The sequence below is a fragment of the Debaryomyces fabryi genome (assembly GCF_001447935.2).
Source record: "Debaryomyces fabryi strain CBS 789 chromosome Unknown contig00001, whole genome shotgun sequence".
NCBI classification, from domain to species: Eukaryota; Fungi; Ascomycota; class Pichiomycetes; order Serinales; family Debaryomycetaceae; genus Debaryomyces; species Debaryomyces fabryi.
In genome coordinates, this window is record NW_015385427.1 from 185,839 (window position 1) to 211,908 (window position 26,070).

Sequence of the window (26,070 nt, forward strand, 5' to 3'; positions counted from 1 at the left end):
ATTCAGTTCACCTTCAATAATACTTTTAGCCTAGGTTAATAGTTTCTATATTATATTTTAGTCTAATCATAACAATAATACATGATAATTTCTACTTTAACTTGCTTTTTTTTATATTGGGATTAGCGTCCGCTTCCATCATCCTTTTTTTAGTGATATTTCTTATTAACTTCCCATCATCTATAAATTTATATGAGCCTTCCTCTGCGTTGAAGACTTTATCAAAATCCAAACAATTGTTTAAAGAGTCATACTCTGATTGCAATACTATTTTTGCCATCTCTCCTCTAGTTGTGATCGTTCCGGTTTGTGAATTGTGATCTATTTTATAGATGTATTCCTGAATTCTTGACTTCACAATATTCTCATAATTTTCTAAAAAGTATTTGGTTAATTTTTTTGATTCTATTAATTGATAACACTTTTTGGAAATTCTCGAAATTAATGAATACTTATTTTCATGATCTTCCAAGTCTGAGAAATCTGTTTTGTAAATAAGACCAATAATTGACAATATTTGAATAACAAATATCAATTCTAAAATGATTTCATAATCATTGAAACAGTCATAAGAATCAAGCACAACTTTGGCAAAGTTTTCTTCCTCATCGTCCTCTGCAAGCTTATCTAATACCTCAAAGGTGTCATCTATGAGCGAAGGAGGTAATCCAACAGTATTAATAAAGTATTCCTTTATAGTATTTAATGGTATCTCACCAAAATCAAACTTAGAACCGTTTACTTCAACGTATCCATACCTCCTCAAAATTTCGCTGTTTGGATGATCAGAATAAGTATTATAAATTTGTTCGCCCTTCTTAATTGATTTTATACTTTTCATAACTAACACTCCTGAAGTATATATCAAGCTTGCATTGTGTAGTTTAGTATCAGCGTTTAAAATATCTGCTAGAGGAACCATAGACTTATAATATCCGTCATTTAATATTGTACCGTCAGCTCCATTACCCTCTTCTTCTTCCTCTTCTTCTTCTTCATCTTCCAACTGATCAGAGTCGGGCCTCTCCACATCAAAAGAATATGACATAATTAAAGATGCAACCTTATGATATTCATCAATAGTAACATCAAATAATTCTGGAATATTCAAATCTTTAACAACTTTTGGGAACAATTTATTGAACATATTTTCAGCTTCATCCTTACCAATTCTATCAATAATCAAAGAGGGTGAGAGCTCGTTTAATTGTTCTTGTGACCAAAACATGAGCTGGTTAAATTGGTAATTTTGCGTGTCTTTTATTGGTAAGGTGTTGAAGTAATCACACCATCTGCTCTCTTCACCTTTAACTTTCAATTCATATAACAATGAAATTATTAAAGACTCCCATTGATTTAAATTTAATAAACCATCTAAGGCTTTTGGGTTTTCCTTTGTCAAGCTGCAATTTTCAATATTAATTATCGTTTCTCTAGGAATACAGAAAAGTTCTTCATCTTCTTCAATATCTTCAATTGCAACCATTCCTCTTCCTTGGTTGTCTTTCCTTAAATCTTTTACTGCCAATTTTGGCGAAATGGATACATTTTCCTCAGAAAGCCATTTTAGAAACTTATTAGTTATTTCGTCAAAAGAAAGCATGCTTGTAGTTCCCATGAAATAATATTGAGTTGTGAAGATATTTTTTTTTTATTTCGCATCTCTAACTAATCACTACTATTTACATATTTATTCCAACTATGAAGAATCAAGTTAAAGTTTTTATATAGATTTTGCTTGCTTTGTTATTATCAGAACTCAGAGATAACGATTTCATATTTTTAAAACTGTCATCACTAGTAGCAATACCAATTAATTTATTGTCAAAACTAATATCAGTTTTGACTATACTCTGGGTGTTAGCATGATCATCTTCGAATTTCGAAAATTGCTTTATCCTTTTACGTTTTTGCCAGTTCCATAAACAAAGGTATCCATCAGATCCAGCTGTGAAAAGTGTATTGTTTCCTTTGTTGAATACCATAGAATTTATGGGATAAACCAAATCTGTTCGAGATTGTTTATCACTAAATCTATGACATTTGAATGCAAACTTTTTAGATTGAGCTTCCTCTGAGGGATCGAAGTACTCCATAGCAACGCGTCCATCAATGCTGGATATAGCAAATCCATCTCCTGTAGGGAAGTTCTTAAGGTCTTTTATTTGATATTTTAATCCGCTTTCGCGTACCTGGTAAGGTTGATTCCAATTTCTGTGATCATAAATCTCAATTCTTCTTTCAGACATTCCTATTGTTAAATACTCACTTGTTGTATCAGTACAAAATATTTTATTTGACAATTTTCGTGATAAAATGGGTGTTCTTTTCCGTGAGTCGATAAACTGCAATCTGCCATCAAAACCACTTGCTACTAGTATATGCGGTTGGTTTTCAATACTTTTCAAATTATTAATACCCAGAACAGATTCAGTCTTGTCACCAATATTTTCGTTACCTATTTTCAAATTTTCGTAGTCAATTTGCCTAACAGTCCCATCTAATCCTCCAACATACGTAGAGTTGCCTAATCCATAAGCAATACTCAATATTGGAATATTAGATTGAAATTCTGTTACCATTGATGATTGGGTAACGTCTGAACAATCGTAAAGCAACAACCTACTATCCCATGATGATACTAAAAGATGATTTTGTTTAGGTGAAAATTTGATATCGGATATAATATCTAGGTATAAAGGTGTTTGTAATGATATTAAAGACGCCATTAGTCTTGTTATTATATTCGTCTTGAATATTTATATAGATCTATTCAAAATAAAGCATCGCAATACGCGACATCACCGAACGACATTGTTTACATACTTAAAGATTAGACTAATAGCAGCTAGACTTTGGGGTACTCATTAGTAATTTTTAGTCTAATAATTTCCGCTGGATCCTGATCGGGCTCAACCCATTCAAAATTTTCACCATGTGTATACCAAAATTCTAAAAACATCAATTCCTCTTGAATATCATTAAGAACCATTTTACGTTTGCGTATTTCTTGTCTGATGAATCCTTGTAGCTTTAATATTTCAGGGTCTTCATAGAAGGTATTTTCATCATCAATTGGTAAAAGACCATTGGTATTAGGTAGTTCTATGATATAATCATTTCCGTGAAAAATATTCAAGTTTGAGATTTGTCGTACTTTACTATGATGGAAGTTTTTTATATTGACTTCATTATGCTCCTCAAAATGTGTAATAACTTTATTTACTGCAAGGATTTCATTTTGGTAATTTTTTATATGTATGAAATTATTATATGGTCTCCAACTCACCCTACCTAGATGTTTTACTAAGTTTATCTTCATAATATACCAAATTATACCCAAAGGTACTCCTAAGTTCAAAAACATCAAGTAATACAAAGGAATTGACAGAAGCAAAGAGCCTCCTAGCATTGTGGCGGCCAAACTTGTCAGTAAAATAGTTCCTAGTAATCTATAGTTGCGCTTTTTGCAAAATTTCAAATATTCTTTCGAGCAATACGTCAAATCAATTAATTTAAAACAGTTATAGTAGTCCTTCTTTGCCAATAACACGTTGAGAGCTGTTTGTACAACTGACTTATTCACTCTTTCCTTCTTTAAATTACGTTGAAAGTTTTCCCGAACAGTCAGAATTAAATGATGGATATTACTTGGTCTTGGTTCTAACAAAAGATATGCCTTTACAACTTCGTCGCTCATATGGGTTTGAGTGACATACCTTTTAAAAACGTCTAGTATCTTTGCTTCCATATCACTATTAGAAACGGACAAAATGTCAAGGAAACTAGTGCATTGGTTACGTTGATCAGCATTGAATCCGATCTTCGATTGTATTTCAGAATTCTTCCTCTGCAAGCTTCTGTTGGCTTTAATGAAGTTAACAAATAATCCTTCTTGTACTGTTGCTTCACTGTTATTTGGAGGAAATGACTTGTAAAACTGGTTTAACCTCTTTGATAATGTTTCATAATTTAATGGACTTCGAGAAAAATATTGATCATCATATCTCGTTGAATAGAAGACCCGAGTTATTCTGAACACGCTATATTTAACTCCATTTCTAATCATTATTCATCTTTGCAGAACCGAGATGAGTTCAATACTACTCATAAACTTTTTTAATTGGCCAAATATAACACTTATAATATCATAATCAATCTACCCTTTGTGATCACAAATTGCAGATTACCTTGGTGTATAATATATATCAGCTTTTATTTGATTATACTCTACGTAAATTTATATATATAAAGAAAAATTATTCATTTCCAATAACATTTCCTAATCCGTCTTAATTCAAAATATAAAATCATATCGCACTGTGCTTAAATATATAAATCACTAAATTTATGATGTTTATTTTTCTAAATTTGATTTATTATTGAACATACTTATATACATAGGAATGGAGAAACCTAAAAACACTAGGGATCAAGAGCAGGATATTGCATCAAACTTCTCGTTCTCTAAATCAGACAATTTGAATTTATCGCTGCCAGAAATGGAAGCAATGCCAGAAATTTCTAAAGCGGAATCTATATATTCAGATTCTATTCCATCTTGTAAAAGTCAAACTACCAATAATATAGATCAATCGCTGACATGGGAGAATTCCAAGTCCAACTCAGGATCGGGTTCAGGTTCAGGCTTCACCTCCAATGGGACTCCAAACTCTAATAAAGAAATAAGAGGATTCGGACCCCCAGTGCTGCTGGGTAAACGAACATCAATGGCATCCCAGGTATCTGATTATTCAGCTAAGGGAAATCATATTGCACAGCCTGTGTCAGTGAAAGTGGTTAATCAAGATGTCAATCCTACTGTTAGCAGAAAGTATTACCGTTTCGATGAAAGAGATGATGAACAGGACGCTGAAGGCGAAGGTGATCAGGATCAAGCTGAGTCGGTTAGCACCGTTCCAGATGACTCAATTAAATTGGGGAAGTTGAAAACAAAACCAGGTACTTCTTCTAAGAAATTGGAACCTGATATGACGTTCAATACCAATGTTGAAAGCTCAGTTCCTCCTAGATCTTCACGTAGGCCCAAAAGTGAAGTTTTGACAAGTACCAATGAATTGGATAAAGACATCGAGAAGTTCAGCAAAAACAAGGCCAATTATCACAATAAACGTTCTTCTATTGCCATAAGTGATGATCTTGATAAACTCATGGAAAGCGCCAACTCAATCACACTGCAATTTTATGTATACAAGACTGTCGATGACAAAATAGAGTACCACGAGAGAAAGCCACTTTCGGAGAGAGAAAAAAATGAAAACGATGAATACAGGCGCTCAGTAGGCTTAAGCGACACGATGGGCGAATCTCAATCGAATCAATACGTTGACCATAGCTCAAGTTCGTTTCCTTCTAGAGATTTATCTAATCGCACCACAGATAGCTATCGCACTGCAGACATAATGGGGGCAGAACCTGTTAACGGTAATCGTCTCCCAAAAGCATCTTTGCCCCCAAGGCCCACTGCCGACAATGTGCAACGGGCGAGACAGGTATCCAACCAAATCAGCGAACAGCAAAAACACCCCCAAGAACACCAGCTGCCTTCTGATAATGCTGAATCTTCTCGTGTCCCTCAGATAGCCTCTCCAAATGATGACGACGAATATTACGATATTGACGAGCCAATGGTCCTCGAACAACCCGCAAGAGGTAAATCAGTCAAAGATTCTACACGAAGCATGAAAAAAATCAAGCATAAGAAGGCCAAAGCAAAACATCTAAGGTCCCTGTCTACTCCCGGTTTGAAACCATTCTCCTACCACACGTTAATAAACCTTCTTGAGAGCACCAATGGAACAATTATTGGTGAAGAATTTGACCAATTAAACTTACCAATTAAAGAAAAACAATTGATTGAAAAGATTGTTGATTCCTTATCTAGACTTACATCCGACATGGTTCTTGACGAAAATAGGTATGAAATTGGAATAGCCAGGTTAGAAAAGGCTCATAGAGCTCTTGAGGGTTTTATATAGAGCTAATTTTAGATATAAATATTGACATCTTGTATTATCATTTCATGCTAGTATACTATAACTCTAAGTCAAAATGAGTAACACTAAATTTTTGTCTGTACGGCTTTTTTTGCAATAATTTTGAAGGAAGTAAGCGAATATTATGTGCAGTATTGAAAGCGCACTTTCGTGGGTCATCATTGTCATAATAAACGATAACAAGCACGCTGGTTAATAGAGTCACCCCCCATTCATAGTTTGGCAATTATACATCTTGAAAGACTTAGAGCTGTTTCTAATATGGCTCTTTCCAATCCTTTTCATAAATCAGGTAGAAATCAAGCCGTGTCGCCGTCAAATCCATCTGCTCCAAATCAAAGACAAGAAGTACAACCAGCACAAGAAAATCCTTATAAAAATCCGAATGTCGTTACCAATTGCACTTCACCGCTCAAAGTAAACGTTAATATGATAAATAATAGCGACGAAGAAATAGATAGAAGAGGAGCTTCATTGGGCGAGCCATTTAACTTGTCCCCATCCCCAAGCATATCGAGTTCGAAGATTAACTTTGATAAAATTACACAACTACCCACGCCTATCATAAACAATAACAATGAGTCTTTTGCTAATTTTAGTCCACCTAAAGAGCAATATCTTGACATCCAGAAATCGCGTAATGTAAGGAACTTGGATACTGGAAGAGTAGTATCTGAATATAGGCCGCTGCACACGGGTCATCAGAACCTAAACGTACAAACTCCTAGTAAAAGATTTGTTTCTAATCCCCTCAACGATTCTTCGACGTCTATTGTGTCCGTACCTGTGTCCAACATCCCCAGCCCACCTGATGAAACTCAATCCAGGTTTTCCAATCACCAGTTTTACTCGGTTAACCGTAACAAAGTGTATAATTTTGAGGACGAAATAGGAACTGGAAATTTTAGTACGGTAGTATTAGGAAGCAATGTCAATGATGCTGAAGACAAAGTTGCAATTAAAGTAATTTCTATTCCACTCGATAATATAGACGAAGTTCATAATTTCAAATTCTTTATTAGGAGAGAGTTAAACATATTGCATAACCTTAGCCATGCTTGCATAATTCACTTGCTTGACTACAATTTGAACTTGAGCATAGATAAATCTGAAATTGAAAGCGTGCAAGCTATTGAGAGTGAAAACGCGTCTGAAGAAGACCTCTCTTTACAAAGAGACTTAAATAATCTCAAGTCAAATAATGATCAATTAGTATTTTTGAATTATTGCCCTGGTGGTAACTTATTTCAATTCCTGTTTGACAACTACAAACTTAATCATGCAAATTTTTCTTACTGGTTGGTCATTCAAAGAATTGTCAGCGAAGTAATTGTTGCCACTTCCTATTTGCATTTAAACGATACGATTCATCGTGATATAAAACTAGAGAATATCTTACTTAATTATAAGTTTTACGAACTTGAGGGTATACACCATTTCGGAAACTCATTCGCTTACCCTTTAATTAATGTGACCGATTTTGGCCTTTCGAAGAAATTGAAGTCTTCGAACGAATTATTAACCACCAGATGTGGTTCACAAGATTATATATCCCCAGAATTGCTAATGGGTTTAAAATATGATGGTAAGCTCACTGATTCCTGGTCAGTTGGCGTTTTAATATATGCGCTCCTTGAAAACAGATTACCATTTGATATTCCACCTTTAAGTACTTCAAGCCCAACCGGGGTGTCCCCATCTGTCATTAGAAGAAAAAGAGCTAAGAATAATGTAGCTCACAGAATTGCTATGATTGATTGGGATTGGTTTAGGGTCACAGATATGTTGAATGATTCCCAGATAGATAATTCTACTAAGCAAATTTTGCTCGAGCTCAAGCATACAGTCGACCTTCTCTTAGTTCGTAAGGACAAAAGACTAAGAGTTCAGGAGTTAATAAATCATGAGAATTTTGATTGGATTTCTAAGTCTGTTCCGGACGATTTTAAATTTTAAAAAAGAACAAGTAGTTTCCCATACACCGAATACCTGTTTCATGTTGTTTCTTCTTCTTTCCTCATTTTTTACTGTTCACTCATTTATGCAATTTCAACTTGACAGGTTTTTGCTGTTTCATTAATCCATTCATTCAAGCTTACAAGAATATAGATGTATTTATAGTAGTTTAGTTTTCAAGAGTCGGATATATTTGTATTAATAACTTTCATATATAAGAAATAACAAGATATTTGTAACTAATAAAAAAATTCAATTTCTCTATTCTTCCACTGCTTATCCACTCTCCAGTCATAATCATTAATAATTTCAACTTTATTGTTAAATACAAATTTATTACAATCACTAGCAAAAATGTTTGCTTTAGACAACCAATTATACTGTGTAAAGTCATATGCACCAATTAAGCTATACTTTTGAGTGAGGTCAATTTGCTCCATCCTGTAAGGAAATTTCACACCTTTTATATTTAAAAAGTTATTATTACTGAGGCATAACGTAACAATATTGGAAGGGAATTTTATAGTCGAAATTTTCTTAATGTTATTACTGCTTAAGTTTACTTCTCGTAATGTCTTTACTAATTTAAATTTATGAACATTTCGAAATTTCTGTAAAGTTATAATCAACGATTGTAAATTCGGAGGGCATTTAAAGTTTTCACATTGAAAAATGCCACCACCACCTTGTAATACTAAGGAATTTAAATTTCTAGGAAATTGCTTATTGTCAAACTTAAACGGAAGACCTCCTTTCAATGTCAAACAGGTTAAAGTTTCTGGTAGGAGTGGAAAGTCAATTGAAATATACGGTAGATATTTGTCCTGAATGTAAAGCAGATGAAGCAAAGGAGGACATTGAAACTCGTACCCTAATTCACTTGAAAGGTCAATTAATTTCAAATGTTCCAAATTGTGTAGATCATGAAAACTCAAATTATCAAACTCTAATTCCACGTTATCCAACTCCAACGACACCAAAGTCCTTGATAAATTATTCCGGACAAAACTTGAAATATCTAGAACGTTGCACAATGCTAGTTCTTTTATATCGGGTAAACATATATTGTGGCTATGGTCGAATACTGAATTTTTTAGTCTTAATGATTTAGTTTGATTTGAAAGTGTCTTCCCGTCTAATTGCACATCTTTGAATACAACTTTACCAACACTTTGTGGTAAATAATCAATTCTGGTAATTTTCCGAAAACCATTCAAATCAATGCATTTAATACTATTAAATAAAGTTGTAACATACCGTAAATCGATGCTGGCTATTGAATCCCGAAATGTTATTCCTGTAGTCTGGGGACCAATACCTAGAGATAAACCTCGAAGAAAACTTAATATTTCTTTAGTTGAAAGTGTACCCGTATCTCTAAGTATCAAATCGAAAGTGCTAGTACTAAACCGTCTGCTTTGTTTCACATTCTTAAGGAGATCAACTATCTGTCTATGAAACTCAACAAACATTGTATCATTCGATAAATTAAAATCAAGCACTATACGTTTTGGAACAATGTTAGTACCATATGATTCATCAAATAAAATAATGCCTTCAAAGAATTGAATACTGTTTGTCAGGTCTAAATAGACATGATCTGTTTCTGAAATTAATTCATTACCAGGTGTGTCGGAAATAACTATTGTTTTCTCTGATAGTTTCACATAAGTAGCGAGCAGTATCGATTTATCATGAAAATCAATAAACACGCTTAAGAGTGTCTGCAAATCGCTATTCGATAAATAATCCTCTAAGTGAAAGATTATGTCATAAGGCAAGCTTGAAATTAATGACATCGTGTCAAATTGTTCTGCTAAATTTGGGCTTAACCAACATTATCCTTTCCTTCTATATTCAATCCAAGAAAATATCTACTTGTCTCTCAACCTTACAATTGCTTTGTATTGATAATAGATGATCATTGCTGTAGCCGGGCAAATGTATTTAACATGAACCCACATACATTAGCCTAATAGTCGGAATAACTGCAAAAAACCTTAAATGTCGTCTACCAGCATTGACGACATTTTCGTTCCCACCTTCGACTTATTAAACCATTCACGTTACAAACGGAAATTATAATACCACCAGGCTAAACATACTCTTTGTTGAAATATGAATGGGTCATATCCATCTGATAGTAATCCTATACTGAATGGAGAGCCTGTTGATGCAAACTCTAATCATCTTGGTGGAGAAATGCACAATGGAGCTGGTACGAAGTTGGAAAATGGAATACTAAAGAAAGCACCAGACATACCACATATAACGAATAATATTATTCCACTATCCAATGTTTTGAAATTTTATACACAAGAAGCCTATAAACAATTAACAACAGCGATAGAGAACTTATCGAGTACTAAAGATACCGAAAATGATTCTAGTAGAAAGAAGTTTTTCTTACACTTAATTATCTCCCTTAGACAAGATTTCATTAAAATATACACTTTGGTTAAGTGGGCCAGTTCATCTAAGGATGTTTCTAAGCTAATAGATTTATTAAACTGGTTTAGGTCTCAAGATTTTTATTTTGAACAATTAGGATATGGATTAAATGAACTTAATAGGTATTCAGGAGCAAAATTACCTAATTCTGACATAATAACAAGTTTAGAAGTGTTTATTAAGAAGAGACCGCAATTACCCTCATACAATTTGATCGATACCCCACCAATATCGTCAGAGAAGACTTTAGAAGTCTTAAAAGATTTAAATTTAACATTAATGACTAGAATGGCTTTGATAACCAATTTACCTAAACGTTTCATTAATAATTATGAAATTAAGGATGGTAGAGTGTATTTCACAATACCTAATGAATTTCAAGTTTCTGTAACAGTTGGAAATGATTTGATTATTGAACAAGAAGAAGACTATTATAAATCACCGTTTTACTTCATCGACTTTAAGTTTCTATTTGGAATAAATCCAGAAACCTCCTTAATCACACATAAAGATAACAAGATAATAACAAAGCTACCTAAATCATCTTTCCAAAACTTAGAAAAAATTGTAAATACTGTACTATTAAATCTGGGCCTTGGTGGTTTATATGATCTATTACATAAATACTCCATTTCATTTAAATTATACTTGATTGCAAGGCAATTAAAAGATATTTCTGTCAACAGCAAATGGAGAAATAATATTCAATTCAAATATCAAAATGGTAAATCGTTAATCTTGATCAACTATTGGTCTAGTCATTATTTATCCAAAAACTGGAAGTCATTTATTGAATTAGGCATTGATAAGAATTACAACTTGAATTTCAGATGGTTCAAGAATGGTACTTATGAACTAAATCATGGAATATCTGGTATATTTGATAGAGATAATATAAAGAAACAGCTGGATGTTTCTGATGAGCAGTCAAATGATTTCAATCCGGAAGGGGAATCAATGGAAGAAATGAAAGAGGAAAATAATGAAGGAGAATCTGAAGCACAAGATCTAAGCGTAGATTTAATTTTAAACATAATAGTCAATAAACACTCTGAAATGTTAATGGCTAAGATTTATGAAAATATAATTAAGAGATTGCCTGATCAAGATGAAGAGTATTGCTCCTTTATATCTTGCCATCAATTATTGCTCAAATTGACCCCTAGCAAATCAGTTGTGTTCGCTATCAATCCATTAACTGGATTTTTTTATTTTATTGACCCTTCCCCAATTCAGAATCAAGTCACAAAAAAAATTAACACACAATCTTCGAATAATAAGAACAAGTCATTCTTCAGCGAAAGTGATATGGTTGGGAATATTGTGAACCATTTGATCCAATTGAAACTTGAAATGTTCAATAGAGAAATTAATAATAAGTTAATTACAAGTGGATGGATAAATAATGAAATTATCAAGTTGAATGACTATGAGACCATCAAGTTATTTAATTTTTTGAATGGTGATAACGTTAGCAATTCTAATTTCAATAAAATTCAATTTTACAGATGTAAAAATTGGCCCTTAAGTTGGTTTCTAAGCAATTTAGTTAGTGGTGACAGTTTTAAAACCTTTTGGTGGGTTGCTAGAATCAAATCTATTAAAGGTGAATGGAAAATTCAATGGGTACAGCAATTAGTCTTTGATAAACAAATTGAAACATCTGAAGAATTGACTTTAGATTATAAATTCTTTAATAATTTGTCAAGCTTATGTTCTAATATGATTACTGACCACATGGTTTTAGAAGAATTGCAATCTAAAAGAATTCAATATATAAAAAAGCAACCGAGAGAAAAGGCAGCTGAACTTTTAAATAAGTTTCAGATTGATGAAATACAAAATGAGGCTGTCAAGCCTGAAGAGACAAATAGCCCATATGTTTATGAATCTATCATTATGCTCTATAATGATAATAGATTATTACCAGTTTCCAATTCTTCAACAAGTCTATTCTTAAAAATAAAGCTAATCACGCTAAATAATTCAACTCAAATGAAACTAAAACTCTTTGGTAATTTGCGTAACATTCCTAATACTTTAGCAGAAAGCTTTAATCAATTGAACTTACATATCAACAAATCACAAAACTACTTCGAGATCAATGATACTGTCAACTTATCGAATAAAATCAATGATTCGTCTATCAAAGAAACTAGGTTGTTAGACTCAATCTTCTTAAAATTAAATGTTTTAAATGAGTTGATTAAAGTGTTGTATCAATTAGATCAAAATAACATCGAAATTGTAAATAGCTCCATTGACAGTATACAAATTAAGATTGATGAAGAAAGTAATAATTTAACTATAAAGTTACCTGAAACGGATGAAAAATTTAGATTGCTTGGTTCTAATACCGAATCAAATGAAATGAAATTGATCATCAGTTATTTGAACAAGTACTTGCTGATGACAAGCAAGGTTCAAGAAAATGAGATCATTGGTATAATCAAATATTTAAAAGAAATTACGCCAATAATTAAATCAATCAGATCTGTCAGGACCCTTTTAGATGAGAAAAACAAAATGAAATTAACTAACGGGCTCAATAAATTAAATTTTGACATCGAATTTCAAAATTTGAATTTAATTCAGTTCGTTTATTTTTTGAACAATACTAATACCAATTCTAATAAAAAGATTTTAAAAGATAAAATTGTCATTAAATTGAATTTTATGAGAAACAAATTTAGTAAGCAAGATAAATTACTATTGAAACTTTCGATGAAAGACAATTTAAATTCACGAAACTTAAAGTACAAGAAATTATTTGAGTTGATATACAAAGGAATAAACGAAGTTGATAACGCAAATGGGCTGAAAATTACAAAGTTGAATTATGACTTTATTGTTGAAAGCCTGTTAATCAACGAACTAATGGTTAAAATAACTGATGCTTTTATTCATTATCTAAGCGACGATGCATAAGTATTTATTACATAAAAATTACAATAAATACACATTATAATGTATTACCCAAGTCCTTACCCTAAACCTTAACAAAATTAAATATACCGAAATCATAAATATCATAAACTATTTTAATTGATGTTTTCAAACAAACAACTATGATCCTTCTTAGCACACCCCTCACATTTATTCAAAGCATCGTTGAATACACACTTAATTTTTCTTCTTCTACATGCACTGCAGGATGATTTTCTTGAGCCGACAGGAGATACATTTGGTTTCTTCTTACTCACTTTGGATTTAGAAGATGAAACTCCCGAAGATGATGAAGTGGATGTAGGTTTCTTCTTATTATTCAACATTATATCTTCTTTGGTAAAGCCTTTAGTAAAACAGCATGGCAAGTTCTTAGCATTGCAAGATTTACATGATTTGAATTTTATGAGTTTATCATTAGATATTATAACATTAAAACTCCCTTCGATTTCGACTTGCTTGTTTTCGAGTAAGCTTGCAGCAATATGTGAAGGAAAGAAATCCTGGAGATTCGCAGTCGAAGCCATTTTAGATAATATGGTAATTTCCGCGTCACACTTGACTTTTCTAGTACGGCACGAATCACATGATGGCCCCAACCTCTGTCTTCTCTTACGGGACTCGGAAGACTCCGACGCAGTCGAAGTAAGTGGAGTAGATATAAAGCTAGCACTCATAGATGCTGAATCAGATTTTTGGTTAGCCAAGGCAATAGGAGAATTCATACCAGATAAATTCATACTTGATAAGCTTGGAGACGAAACAGGAGACGACGATGCGGATGAAGAGGTCAACGAGGGAGGGGACGAATGATTCAAGTTTGACAAATTACCTTCAGTTAATCTAATAGGTGTATAATCATTAAACTTAATATCACTTAATGGAGGTAAAACAACATGACCTTTCTCATTCTGAATTTTAGTAAATCCCTGAGGCCTCAAGGGTATAGGCAATGGTAGCAAAGGTATGCTATTCACATTATGACCCTTATTCATGATCGAGTAACTTAATAAATCATTTGAAGACATTTTATAAACACTTTAGCTCCTCTATATCTTTTCTTAAGCTTCTTTGGGTACATGAGTACGTAGAAATCCTGGCGTCTTTATATAATTGCAAAAATTTCACGGAACATTTCTGGGGTATCCGGACACAAGGGGTGACACAGAAGTCCGATGGTGGTCCGAATACACACTTATTTGACAGTCTTCCGAGGAAGGCTACAACTACGGTTTTTTCCCGAATAACAGCTGGCTTTCTCTACGACTCTTCGTAGATCCATTCCGGGGGATAACACTGTATATCTCACCTGTTTTTGGCTTTTTTTTGGCTTTTTAACTGTAGTCCTTTCTCACAAGATATTAGAGAGTCATCGTCTTTAAGGAATACCTCGGGATGACTCTCCTGGTAGCACAGGAACTCCAAACGGACAATCACGGAACAGCCTCAATCCATTTTTCCATGTCGATGAGTCCTCCACCAAAATGCAATTTCGGTGGGGACACTACTTTTACTCACGAAAATGCAACCATTTTATGCCCCGGCAGAGCTTTTACCAGCAAAAGTGTGCCAGGCTTGACTTTGGTCCGAGTTAAAAAAAAAAGTCTCACAAGCATAGGCATCGGACAACAATATTTTTCCGGGCGTTCAGAATTAATGCGCGACATGCCTCCGCAACTCTCAGCCGAGGTGAGTGAAAAGGCCGTTACATCCCTTAACCCGAAATCTACGGGCAAACGCCTTATTTCGTACGACTGTGGTGCGATAGCCACTCCGTCGAAGTATTGATCTCCGAGTGAGTCCGAGGTGTATGGGTTTTAAAGGTAAGGATGTTAGTTGCTAATCAGTACTGGAAAGTATACCTGCATATCCATTAACAGTCTAAAAGTGATATTTACAAAACTTCCGAATTAGGAATTTGGGACATCCCGTCTATCTAAGGAATTTAAGTTCAAATATATCAAACACAGGGAAAACATAAAGTTAATTATATGGCATTGGGACAAGACATGGACGTAGATACGTCATTGAGTACACCTATTAAGAAGATCAAGGGTTTGAGTCTTGGGTCTCCATTATACCCTAGCTTAAATGATTTTCAACTGGACAATATGGCCAGCCAAATGGTTAATAGAGGTTATTCACAAACATTAACGAATAATGTTCTAGAAGAACTAAATGCAAGAGCAAATGAGCTATCGCCTAATATTTGTCTGTCTCCATCTAATAATATATCGACAACAAGTGCCAGCCGGAGAAACAAAAGATACTCAGGAATACACAGAGCTAAATTCAATAAAATGGAATCAATATCCAACCATTACTCTGTCAAGGATAGGGATGCTGATTCCAATATTAATAAAAATGATATGGGAAAGAGAAACTTAGCCAATATGGATATTATCAATAAAAAAAGAAGAACATTAATGGGGATGGAAGAGACTTTGAAACTGTCTCCTGTAAAATATACAGTTCCACAGAAAAGCTCTCCTATCAAGGAATCACCACAGAGTAGCCCAATCAAGAAAATATCACCATCCAAGAAATCTATGAACTTGAATAAGTTATTAAATGAGGGTGAAGGTAAGAGGTCAACATCTTTACGAATGGCTGGGGTTTCTCCCACTAGGACTCTGTCCGTGCTGTCTATCCCAAAGCTATCTAAACCAACACCGGCACGAAAAGAAATTCATAATTCGTCGCCACAAATCAAGCATTCAATTCCCAAATTTCATGCAACAAAATTCACAAATCAGGAGAATAAGGAAAATGCACCAATACCCCGATCACCTTCTTCAAAAACACAATGTTTATCATCATTCAATACCCATTCGCAAAACTACCCAGCATCATTATCAAACAAACCGACTCCGACTCTTTCACATAAGGTGTCAATACCTAACCTATCTCATAAACTGTCAATTCCAACATTATCTCATAAACTGTCAATTCCGAAATTATCTCATAAACTGTCAATTCCAAAATTATCTCATAAACTGTCAATCCCATCTCTTTCTAACAAACAGTCATCCTCGACATTCCAACGACCTCCAAAGCCATTATCAAAATCTAAATCTTCAATTCATGATTCAATTAAACTGATACCCACGCAAGAAAATCAGGCATTTGCAAAGTCGAATTCCGCAAACCTCAATGATCAACAACCTAAACGATACACAATTCCAAAACCATTTTCTCTATATAACAAACCTACTATTTCTTCATCGCAGAAATCTTTGAACAAGTTCCAAAGATTTAAAGACAAATTTAATTGAATACAATTGTATATTTCCTAAATGATTACATATTACACTTAATAAATGTTAGTTTGAACTTTAATTTCGCCACCAGTAGACAAAATTTGTGCACCACTCCATTTTTCACCAGACTTCAAATTCTTGAATTCTGCAACATGGCCTGGCTCTATGCACAACATGTTCATGTAGCCCTTCTTTGGCTCGAAATCGGCCATACCTTCGGACTTTTTGATCCATGGATTCCAGACAACAGTATCAGGCAAATTTTCTCTTTGAACATTCATCACTACCTTACCTAATTCAATCATTTGAAAAGTTTTTTGTGTATCAATACCTTGATAGATCCTGTCAAATTCCTCGGTAAAGCTAATCATTGGAGCTTTTTCTTCGTATGTTTCACCAATCAATTGATCGTAACATTTTGCATCAGTAAGATTATTAACAATTATATCAGTAATATCTGGGACATTGAAGTAAGTGTGGAACAACCAATTGAACTTGAAATCTTTATCACCAGTGTTTTCAACTTCAATATTAGTTTTTAAATAATTGTCACCCAAAGTAATTGACAAGATTAGAGTGAAGTCGTATAATCCATCATTCCACAATTTGTACAATTCTTCATCTACTTGTTCTGGTCCTAATCCAAATTGAACAGTTAAGGGATCTTCAGTAGTTTGTCCTAAAAATTCCCAGGTAGAATTTCTTGCAAATCCATGTTGTGGTAACTTGTATGCTGGATTGCTCTCATCTTTACACTTTCCAAAACATGGAAATACTAATGGAACCCCCCCTCTTACTGGTTTGGATCCATCAAGCTTTGCTGCTTTTGATAACCATAATTTTTCATCTCCTTGATTCTTCCACGAAGTAATAGTAGCACCATACTTTAAAATTGAGACCTTAGTGCTTGCATCTTTTGGATGAGTCAAAATGACTTCTGTTTCTGTTTCTTCTACTGGCATTGAATAATTTTAGTTCTTCAGTTATCCATTTTTTTATTTTATAGTGAACAAGTGTTTTCGATATTACTACGCTACCCCATTTGAGTTTGGTGCACGCACATTTTTTTAATCCTATAGAGGAGTTGCAACAAAATTTCTGAGATTATATTACTAAGAAGCTAGTAGCATATTATATTCTACAAATTTACCAGTTCTTTTGTTCATTCAGTAGTTTGAAATTTCAAACTTAGAATCAAATACAATCAATATATGGAACTACCAATATATTGAAAGCTCAAATTAAAGATTTTGACCTGTATGCTAATTTAATATTCCTCACTCTTAAGGCAAATTTGTAAACTGGGTATTACTAAAGTAGCTTTTGTGTTGGTATATGAGAAATTACATAGTACATGTGGCTATTTGTGTTGGATTATTCTCAATATGCTCTTTTTGCGGTATATAAAAACTTAAAATAGTTTGGGTGACCATCGAAACATTTCTGGAAATGATCAAAAATTGCAAAAACTGCCCAAAATTGTTTGTAGCAAACTAACTAAATGAAGAACGAGAGATGCTACTACAACAAGCAAAAACCAGTTAGTCCAAAATGAATGTTTTGTGAATTGTACGATGTATATGAAATTTCTTATTGGCTGAGTTCTCGTAAAAAGTGTAGAAAAGTACAAAGGCCTGGTTCAGCAGTTTTTAATACTTAGCTGCGAAAGATGACACAGATAAATTAATATTGTTTTTTTTAATTTGTTCCGTATCTGACACAGATACCATGTTGTAGACCCTAGGTTAAAATAGAGATCATTTGATTTCACATGCGTCAGTTTTGAGTCTAGTTTATAGAAAATTTCCTCTACAACAAAAGGTTAACTTCTAGATAATACTTATTATCTACTTATTTCAAAAATACTTGATTATGTAGGCTTTCCATCGATACATCTTCTAAATACATTCCAATGCAATCCATTTACCAATCGAACTGATGTACCAATTATACCCAATATACACATTTAACCTGGTTAATGGATGTACTATGCATATGAACTAATCCCCTATTCCAAACCATCGCAAAAAGAAATTTTGAAATCAGGTTACACAAAGCCGGATTCTTTGGTAACCAGAAAATTAATTTTTTTTGCTATTTTATAAACAAGTGATTCTGTAAGTTAGTAGAAAATTACGGAGGACCTTAGATTAATTATAGTAGATTTGAGTGAAGAAGGTAAAATACTTATCACTAATCGACAATTTTAAGCTATTTGGCGGTTATTCTCAATTTTTATATTTATACATCAGGGTAATTACATTGCTAGCTGCTAGCTGCGATACATTAGTAAAAGTTTCCGCTGATAAAAATTAATCCTAGTCAGTTCATTTAAAGAAAAAATTATACTAGCATATAACGATTTGAATATGGTATCGTCATCTATATTGAGATCTAAAGTTATTCAAAAGCCATACCAATTATTCCATTACTATTTTTTACTGGAAAAGCAAAGGGGATCCACATTATCAGATTTATCGTTTGAAACTAATTGTAAGATCTCCATAGATAAGTTCAGACATCACCAGTGGACCATCAATGAAGTATGCCACTATGGATTTTTAGTATCCATAATTTTTTTTGTATTTATTATATTTCCAGCATCATTTTTAATTAAGTTACCTATATTATGTGCATTTTCCATTTGCTTTATCATTCCATTAACTTCACAATTTTTTGTTCATGCATTGCCTATATTTACCTGGTTAGCTTTCTATTTCAGCGCAGGAAAAATTCCACCTTCTTGGAGACCCGCCATTAGTGTTAAGATTTTACCAGCAATGGAGACAGTTTTGTATGGTGATAACTTATCAAATGTGTTGGCTGAGGTGACGAATTCAACATTGGATGTTTTTGCTTGGATTCCTTATGGCATTTTACATTTTTCAGCACCATTTGTCGTTGCAATTTTCATATTCTTGTTCAGTCCTCCAACATCGTTAAGATCCTTTGGATTCGCTTTTGGTTACATGAACTTAGTAGGTGTTATCATACAAATTTTATTCCCCGCTGCACCTCCATGGTACAAGAACTTATACGGCTTACAACCAGCGAATTATTCCATGAGTGGTTCACCTGGTGGGTTAGGTAGAATTGATGAAATCTTAGGAGTGGATATGTATACAACCGCATTCTCTAACTCACCTATCATCTTTGGTGCATTCCCTTCGTTGCATTCTGGCTGTATAGTCATGGACGTCTTATTCTTGTGTTGGTTATTCCCAAAATTAAGAGTCGTTTGGTGGAGTTGGGCTGCTTGGTTATGGTGGAGTACCATGTATTTAACCCATCACTATTTCATAGACTTAATTGGCGGTGCAGTATTGTCTATTGTTGTGTTTAATTACACAAGATATATGCATTTGCCTGTTATTGACCATAGCAAATTCAGTCGTTGGTCATATACTGAAGTTTACAAGATTGATATCAACGAATCCGATCCGCTTTCTATTAGCTTTAACAACGCGTCTAATAATGACATAGAAGCTCAACCACTGAGTTCGTTTTTGAGTCCTGCTGTTAATAACTATCCATATTTCTACAACCAGGCTACTAATAATACTAATAATGAATTTGAAATGTCAACATTTTCTAGATCCAGACAAGCTTCTAGAAGTCTTATTACACCACTTCCTAGCTCTACGGGTGGAAGATCATCTTCATCAGTTAACTTACCAGTTACTAATGAAGAATCGCGTGAAACCGAAGACGCTGATTCCTCACTGCTTGAAAATAGCTCCACTCTTTCCGTATTCGAAGGTGAAAACGATAATAATAACTTCATAAGTTCTGCAGCGTCCTCAACTTCGTTGGATGATGTTGAATCGACTTCAAATGCTCAATCAAACGCTATTGCAAATGCTATTTCAAATGCGAATGACAAGAAACAAAAATATACCGTTAAAAATAGATAAACAAATTTCTAACAGAATTAATTTTATTGACTAATATTCATGATACCTAATAATTAATGTCTAATCTAATTTCATTTAATAATCAATTAATTTTCTAATATACAATAACGAAACAATATAATATTCGTGTAAGCTACCCTGTAATCTTTTCTATAATACACTGCTTTGCCTTGCCTGCCAATTTACATTTCATACCACAAATAGTATTATACAACCATTTATTATTTACACAGATTAACTATTTAACTATTCACATTATTTTGGCGTACTACTGAACGCCCTCTCGAATGATGTTCCGGTATTCAACTTTCTATCCATATCTTGTTTAATGATGTTAGCTCTCAAAACTCTTGGATCTCTTCTCAAAGTTCTTAATAATTCTTGTTGAACATTAGACGATACATCAAATCCCATCAAGAAATGATATCCTTGAAAATGCCTTTCCTGATCCTTGGAAACAATTTTGGGTAAAGTTCTTGGACCTAAACTAGTTATATCTCTAATTATTCCTCTATTATTTAAAATTAATTTCCCTAATGTAGAAACAATCTTGGTAGCTTCCTTGTTGGTTTTCAACGGATCTGATATCCGTGAAATGGCCATTAATTCATAGTACATTGCTTCGTATCGTCTATGTTCGTACCTAGTTTGTACCTATGAGCTTCTTTTCTAATGAATTTTTTCACTGGTCGTTCTTGTACGCTTTATTACATAAGTTTACGACAGGATATATTTTTTTGTCAAAAAAAGTCATAAATCACGTGGCTTGTTGCAATAATAGATTCCAAAGATTGTATAAGGCTTGATTATGGTGAAAAATTAACAAATTTATTATCATTGGTTAAATCAATTTACAATTCAGATATGGCTTCAAATATTACCTGGCACCCAAATTTAACGCATGTTGAGCGTTCAGAGTTAAGACATCAAAAGGGTGTCACTGTCTGGCTTACTGGATTATCGGCCAGTGGAAAATCAACCATTGCATGTGCCTTAGAACAGTCTATTTTAGGTAGAGGATTGAACTGTTACAGATTAGATGGTGACAATGTTAGATTTGGATTAAATAAGGACTTGGGCTTCAGCGAATATGACAGAAACGAAAATATTAGAAGAATCTCTGAAGTAGCCAAATTGTTTAATGACTCCTGTTGTATTACATTGACATCTTTTATTTCTCCATATAAAAAAGATAGAGAGTTAGCTAGAGAATTACACAAAAAAGACAACTTGCCATTTATTGAAGTTTATGTTGATGTTCCTGTTGAGGTTGCTGAAACTAGAGATCCAAAGGGATTGTACAAAAAGGCTAGAGAAGGTATTATTAAGGAATTCACTGGAGTTAGTGCACCATACGAAGCACCAGACAAGCCAGAAATCCACTTGAAGAACTACGAAGGTGTCTCTATTGAAGATGCTGCCCAACAAATTATTGAGTATTTAATTAAGAATAATTATATTTAATTTATAGAAATATATCATTAATAGTGCTACCGGTACTTTAGATTGGATCATTTTTTTAAATTATCCAACCTTGCTTGTAGGTCATCTTCTTCGTTATTGCTTGGTCCTCCAATTGCTTCCGCAACTCTTCCGTTATCAACTTTATCCAGCGATTGGACATTTATTTGACTTGGGGTATCTTGCAAACTTGTGTTCAAGTCAACTCCAATTTCATCCAATACTTTACTCAAAATTTCGTCAGCTTGTTCATCTTCACCTAACTCATCATCTTCTGCCATTGCATCATCTATTGCGTCGTCCATGAATTCCTGCTTTTGGTCCATCATATCATTTTCTTTTGCAAATTCCTGAGCGATTCGTGATAACTGAGGTAAATTCATAGACTTATTCATACCCGATAATAATCTAGTAGCATCTCTCATAGAAGTTGCCATCTGCTGGTTACTACGGACGGATTGAATACGTAACAGAATTGCTTGCAATTGAGCTTTCATTGAATTGAACTTGACAATATAATTCTTAGTTCTAATTAAATCCTTGGCCTGCAATTTAGCACTTGCTATTTGCCCTTGTTTTGCAGACTTCTTGATATCAGCTACTAACTTCTTTTCTTGATTTTGGAGCTTGGTCGTCTCTCTAGTTAGCTCTCGTTGTGTTTTTTCAAGTGCCCTTTGATTCTTTCGAAGTCTCTCTTGTGGAGTAAGCTTTTTGCCGAATGCCCATTCAAATAACTGTGACATCCTTCCTTATACTTTCTCCTTCTATTCCGTCTTATTTGGAGTTATTATTTGTTTTTACTCGACTAATTAATACGATTAGATGTCTTTCTAAATATCATTCCTTATCATTGGAATAATAATCACTCTGTCATATCGTTATAATTTATTACACAAAAATGGTAAAGTACCAATATATTTAAAATGTATATATAGATATATTCTATTAAAGTTTCACATCTCTGGATAAAGCTAGACGGACTGCTTTATGTCCCATTGCAAATCCAGCCTGGTAACCATACCCACTAGCACCATAGTTGTGAATTAATACTCTATTTCTGTTCATAACCTCCTTTTCGATCCTAGGGCCACCATGCCTACTTGGTCTTAAGCCAGAGGCAACTCTTAAAATTTCTAAATCCTTTATATTAGGTCCATTGGGGTTTTCTTCCAAAATTTTTGGGAAAAGCTTAGTAGTTTTTTCTAAAATTTCAACAGTCTCCTTTTTGAAGGTGTCCGCAGTCCAGTTATCTTTCTGAGTATATCCACCAAGAATCAATTGGTCATTAGAATAAGGTCTCTTAATAATATACGTAGGGTCTGAATCTGTCCATCTCATGACATTTTCTTTGATATGTGGAGCCTTGATAACCACGACTTGTCCTCGTGTGGGGTAAACATTCGAATCACTTACTCCTCCTAATTTGTGGGCACCAATTCCGGTACAATTAAATACAGTTTCTGTGTTAGAGGAGTACGCATCGGATACATGAGAAATTCTCTTTCTAGTGAATTTGACTCCATTTTCATTCTCTAAAAATGCTTGAAAATTCTGTAAGAATAATGGGCAATTAAAATTCCAAGATCTAAACTTGATCCCATATGCTACCCCCTTTGGCAAGTCATTAGCAGGAATATCTTCATATTCTTCAAGATATTCTTTCAATGAATCTTTTTTTGCAGGCGAAGGCATCAAATCCCAGTATTCAGTAGATATGTAACGATCTAACCCACATTTGCTACCACCCAATTTTGCTTGTACCTTATGCAAATTAGTATAAGTATACCTATCAAATTCTAAAGTTTCAGCATCATCACCCGTAATACATGAGAAATTACCACCAGCATACGGAGATGTATAGTTAATTGACTCATCCCCAGGTAAATATTCGGCAATTACTGAAATATCAGTCGATTTAATACCTTGCTCGAGGAGATTGAACACGGTATATAATCCAATTATGCCAGAGCTGCTATGTTAGTTATCTTCGGCCATAAGTCTATATTTTGAATGGTACTTACCCAATTACAACGTATTTAGTCATTATGTCCAAGAAGAAAATGCGGGATAAATTTCTGAGAAATTCGGACTTAAATATAAAGCGGATAAAAATCAATTAAACGGTTATTCCCTACTATTTACACTAAATAATGCCGATTGTTCACTTTCGTCTAAAGCGCCGTGTGTTTCTAAAATTCGGTAAAGTTTATGAACCACTGCCTCATTGCTATCATTTTTGATATCTTCCATACCATACTTGTATATAGAGTACAATCCAAATACGGCACACAACGAACAAATGAGGAATGCAATATAACCTTTCAGAGTGAAGCCGGCTGGCAATGGTTCAGGTTGTAAATTCTCTCCACTCAAGTCATGCCAAATATCCTTAGAATCCCCGTATTTACCAGCTGCATTACCTTTGCTTGATATGTTAGCCAAGGCACAAGCATCCCAATGGTTAGAAGATATATTTTGGGATTTTTGTATTTCAAACGGAGCTTCAACAAGGGTAATTGCAAGCCCTTGTTCTAAATGCCAGTCTACATGACAATGGAAAAACCAAACACCTGGATTATTTGCCTTGAATCTTATAACAATAAAACCGTTTGGGTTTACCATGACAGTATCACGAACCATGGGGAAATCTGGAAAGTTAGTATGATCTGGATTCTTTGGATCATATAAAATTGGATTCTCCTCGTCCTCTCCTGCTTCAGATCTTGAAATTACTTGAAAATTATGCCCATGCAAATGGAAGGGGTGTTTGCCTGCATCTCTATTATTAAGGACTATTTCTACGATTTCATTATGCTGTAATATGTGGGTATTAGTATTTGACCCATAGATTTCTGTGTCTCCAGCATACTTACCACTTGATAAGACCGTTAACAAAGTAGGGACTTTTGGTGGAACATAGGTTATATCATTAAAAAGCGCATAATTAACCCCATCCCCTAAGTTATCCATTGTGAAATCAAGGTGTATCTGGTAGTCATAATCCGGAAAGAGGGCTTCTTTTGATAATGGTCTTAAATCAAAATCATCAACCGGCTTAAGCTTTTCAGTAAGCTTTGCGAATTCATTGAGACCATTCTTTAAAGGATGAGGTAATTCCTTGTCATTGTATGCAACCCAATTTGTGGAAATAATTAGTAATTCATCTGGTAAGAAATCTAACATTTCTTCATCAATTATATTAACAAATCTATAATTTTTAGCCTTAGATTTTTTTGTGTGTACCAAGACGGAAATTCTCTGTGCAACTGCTATATACAAAGAATCAGTTTCTACTGGTTCTACCAAGTTACCATCAATTTCAACAATAGTGAAAGAATGGTCTTCAATGTACAAATATTGGGATGTAAACATACCCATATTCACAATCCGAACTAAATATGTCGTATCCGGCTTCACATGCCAAGTAGCATTCTTCGTATCATTGAAAAGCGAGTTCTGTGGTATTGGTTCTGCACCCGTTGGGTTATATCTACTCAAAAAACTACTCATGACATCAGGATATTCCAAATGATACCAATCGCTAACCGTTAATGTGACTTCCTCATCATATATAAACGGCAATCTTTCATCATCTTCAACTATGAATACACCCCTAAGCCCATCGCTGTATTGAGCCCCAGAATGTGAATGATACCAATAGGTTCCTGCCTGTTCACTGACAGTGAAGTTATACAAAAATGTAGATCCGGGTGCGATTGGGCATTGGGTTACCATTTCAGGACCATCCATTGAGTTAGACTCTTGTTGGAACAACCCATGAAAATGTAGCGAAGTATTTCTGTCTTCTAATGAATTGGTCAAATATATTTCAACCCGATCATTCTTCTTAATTCTGATGGTAGGTAGTGGCCATTCATTATTAATTCCTATAACTCTACGTTCATGAACCCCATCTGGATTGGCAATAATATAACTGGCATTAAAATGGAAAGTATGTGTCTTAGCTACTATACCTAATGCAAATATTATGCAATATAAAATACTTATTAGTCTCATTAACAATGCTTCCAATTATAGACGACTAATACCACTTCTTTCAGTTAT

General features: G+C 33.9%; 16 protein-coding genes across 16 annotated transcripts; 6 read left to right on the forward strand and 10 right to left on the reverse strand.

The window, feature by feature from the left end:
• Window positions 1-91: 91 nt before the first annotated feature.
• RMS1 (ribosomal lysine N-methyltransferase) lies at window positions 92-1,603 on the reverse strand (the record flags this gene model as incomplete). The annotated part of the gene is made up of 1 exon (XM_015608919.1): window positions 92-1,603. The coding sequence occupies one exon, from the start codon at window positions 1,601-1,603 to the stop codon at window positions 92-94; it is 1,512 nt and encodes a 503-aa protein (XP_015470320.1).
• A 106-nt stretch (window positions 1,604-1,709) lies between these two features.
• On the reverse strand, window positions 1,710-2,729 carry BUB3 (Bub3p; the record flags this gene model as incomplete). Its single annotated transcript, XM_015608920.1, has 1 exon — window positions 1,710-2,729. The coding sequence occupies one exon, from the start codon at window positions 2,727-2,729 to the stop codon at window positions 1,710-1,712; it is 1,020 nt and encodes a 339-aa protein (XP_015470321.1).
• Window positions 2,730-2,848: 119 nt separating this feature from the next.
• Window positions 2,849-4,069, reverse strand: AC631_00091 (uncharacterized protein; the record flags this gene model as incomplete). The annotated part of the gene is made up of 1 exon (XM_015608921.1): window positions 2,849-4,069. The coding sequence occupies one exon, from the start codon at window positions 4,067-4,069 to the stop codon at window positions 2,849-2,851; it is 1,221 nt and encodes a 406-aa protein (XP_015470322.1).
• Window positions 4,070-4,406: 337 nt separating this feature from the next.
• On the forward strand, window positions 4,407-5,999 carry AC631_00092 (uncharacterized protein; the record flags this gene model as incomplete). The annotated part of the gene is made up of 1 exon (XM_015608922.1): window positions 4,407-5,999. One exon carries the CDS (start codon window positions 4,407-4,409, stop codon window positions 5,997-5,999), a length of 1,593 nt encoding a protein of 530 aa, XP_015470323.1.
• A 279-nt stretch (window positions 6,000-6,278) lies between these two features.
• Window positions 6,279-7,973, forward strand: AC631_00093 (serine/threonine protein kinase; the record flags this gene model as incomplete). The annotated part of the gene is made up of 1 exon (XM_015608923.1): window positions 6,279-7,973. The coding sequence occupies one exon, from the start codon at window positions 6,279-6,281 to the stop codon at window positions 7,971-7,973; it is 1,695 nt and encodes a 564-aa protein (XP_015470324.1).
• A 239-nt stretch (window positions 7,974-8,212) lies between these two features.
• Window positions 8,213-9,772, reverse strand: AC631_00094 (uncharacterized protein; the record flags this gene model as incomplete). The annotated part of the gene is made up of 1 exon (XM_015608924.1): window positions 8,213-9,772. The coding sequence occupies one exon, from the start codon at window positions 9,770-9,772 to the stop codon at window positions 8,213-8,215; it is 1,560 nt and encodes a 519-aa protein (XP_015470325.1).
• Window positions 9,773-10,091: 319 nt separating this feature from the next.
• Window positions 10,092-13,352, forward strand: MED14 (Med14p; the record flags this gene model as incomplete). Its single annotated transcript, XM_015608925.1, has 1 exon — window positions 10,092-13,352. The coding sequence occupies one exon, from the start codon at window positions 10,092-10,094 to the stop codon at window positions 13,350-13,352; it is 3,261 nt and encodes a 1,086-aa protein (XP_015470326.1).
• A 113-nt stretch (window positions 13,353-13,465) lies between these two features.
• Window positions 13,466-14,398, reverse strand: SUT1 (Sut1p; the record flags this gene model as incomplete). The annotated part of the gene is made up of 1 exon (XM_015608926.1): window positions 13,466-14,398. One exon carries the CDS (start codon window positions 14,396-14,398, stop codon window positions 13,466-13,468), a length of 933 nt encoding a protein of 310 aa, XP_015470327.1.
• Window positions 14,399-15,361: 963 nt separating this feature from the next.
• AC631_00097 (uncharacterized protein) lies at window positions 15,362-16,645 on the forward strand (the record flags this gene model as incomplete). Its single annotated transcript, XM_015608927.1, has 1 exon — window positions 15,362-16,645. The coding sequence occupies one exon, from the start codon at window positions 15,362-15,364 to the stop codon at window positions 16,643-16,645; it is 1,284 nt and encodes a 427-aa protein (XP_015470328.1).
• A 38-nt stretch (window positions 16,646-16,683) lies between these two features.
• On the reverse strand, window positions 16,684-17,592 carry AC631_00098 (glucose-6-phosphate 1-epimerase; the record flags this gene model as incomplete). The annotated part of the gene is made up of 1 exon (XM_015608928.1): window positions 16,684-17,592. One exon carries the CDS (start codon window positions 17,590-17,592, stop codon window positions 16,684-16,686), a length of 909 nt encoding a protein of 302 aa, XP_015470329.1.
• Window positions 17,593-18,999: 1,407 nt separating this feature from the next.
• On the forward strand, window positions 19,000-20,544 carry AUR1 (inositol phosphorylceramide synthase; the record flags this gene model as incomplete). The annotated part of the gene is made up of 1 exon (XM_015608929.1): window positions 19,000-20,544. The coding sequence occupies one exon, from the start codon at window positions 19,000-19,002 to the stop codon at window positions 20,542-20,544; it is 1,545 nt and encodes a 514-aa protein (XP_015470330.1).
• A 255-nt stretch (window positions 20,545-20,799) lies between these two features.
• Window positions 20,800-21,162, reverse strand: MRP17 (mitochondrial 37S ribosomal protein bS6m; the record flags this gene model as incomplete). The annotated part of the gene is made up of 1 exon (XM_015608930.1): window positions 20,800-21,162. The coding sequence occupies one exon, from the start codon at window positions 21,160-21,162 to the stop codon at window positions 20,800-20,802; it is 363 nt and encodes a 120-aa protein (XP_015470331.1).
• A 246-nt stretch (window positions 21,163-21,408) lies between these two features.
• On the forward strand, window positions 21,409-22,008 carry MET14 (adenylyl-sulfate kinase; the record flags this gene model as incomplete). Its single annotated transcript, XM_015608931.1, has 1 exon — window positions 21,409-22,008. The coding sequence occupies one exon, from the start codon at window positions 21,409-21,411 to the stop codon at window positions 22,006-22,008; it is 600 nt and encodes a 199-aa protein (XP_015470332.1).
• A 47-nt stretch (window positions 22,009-22,055) lies between these two features.
• On the reverse strand, window positions 22,056-22,748 carry VPS2 (ESCRT-III subunit protein; the record flags this gene model as incomplete). The annotated part of the gene is made up of 1 exon (XM_015608932.1): window positions 22,056-22,748. One exon carries the CDS (start codon window positions 22,746-22,748, stop codon window positions 22,056-22,058), a length of 693 nt encoding a protein of 230 aa, XP_015470333.1.
• A 202-nt stretch (window positions 22,749-22,950) lies between these two features.
• IFG3 (Ifg3p) lies at window positions 22,951-24,049 on the reverse strand (the record flags this gene model as incomplete). Its single annotated transcript, XM_015608933.1, has 2 exons — window positions 22,951-23,974; window positions 24,027-24,049. 2 exons carry the CDS (start codon window positions 24,047-24,049, stop codon window positions 22,951-22,953), a joined length of 1,047 nt encoding a protein of 348 aa, XP_015470334.1.
• An 80-nt stretch (window positions 24,050-24,129) lies between these two features.
• FET33 (putative oxidoreductase) lies at window positions 24,130-26,022 on the reverse strand (the record flags this gene model as incomplete). The annotated part of the gene is made up of 1 exon (XM_015608934.1): window positions 24,130-26,022. The coding sequence occupies one exon, from the start codon at window positions 26,020-26,022 to the stop codon at window positions 24,130-24,132; it is 1,893 nt and encodes a 630-aa protein (XP_015470335.1).
• Between the last annotated feature and the right edge of the window lie 48 nt (window positions 26,023-26,070).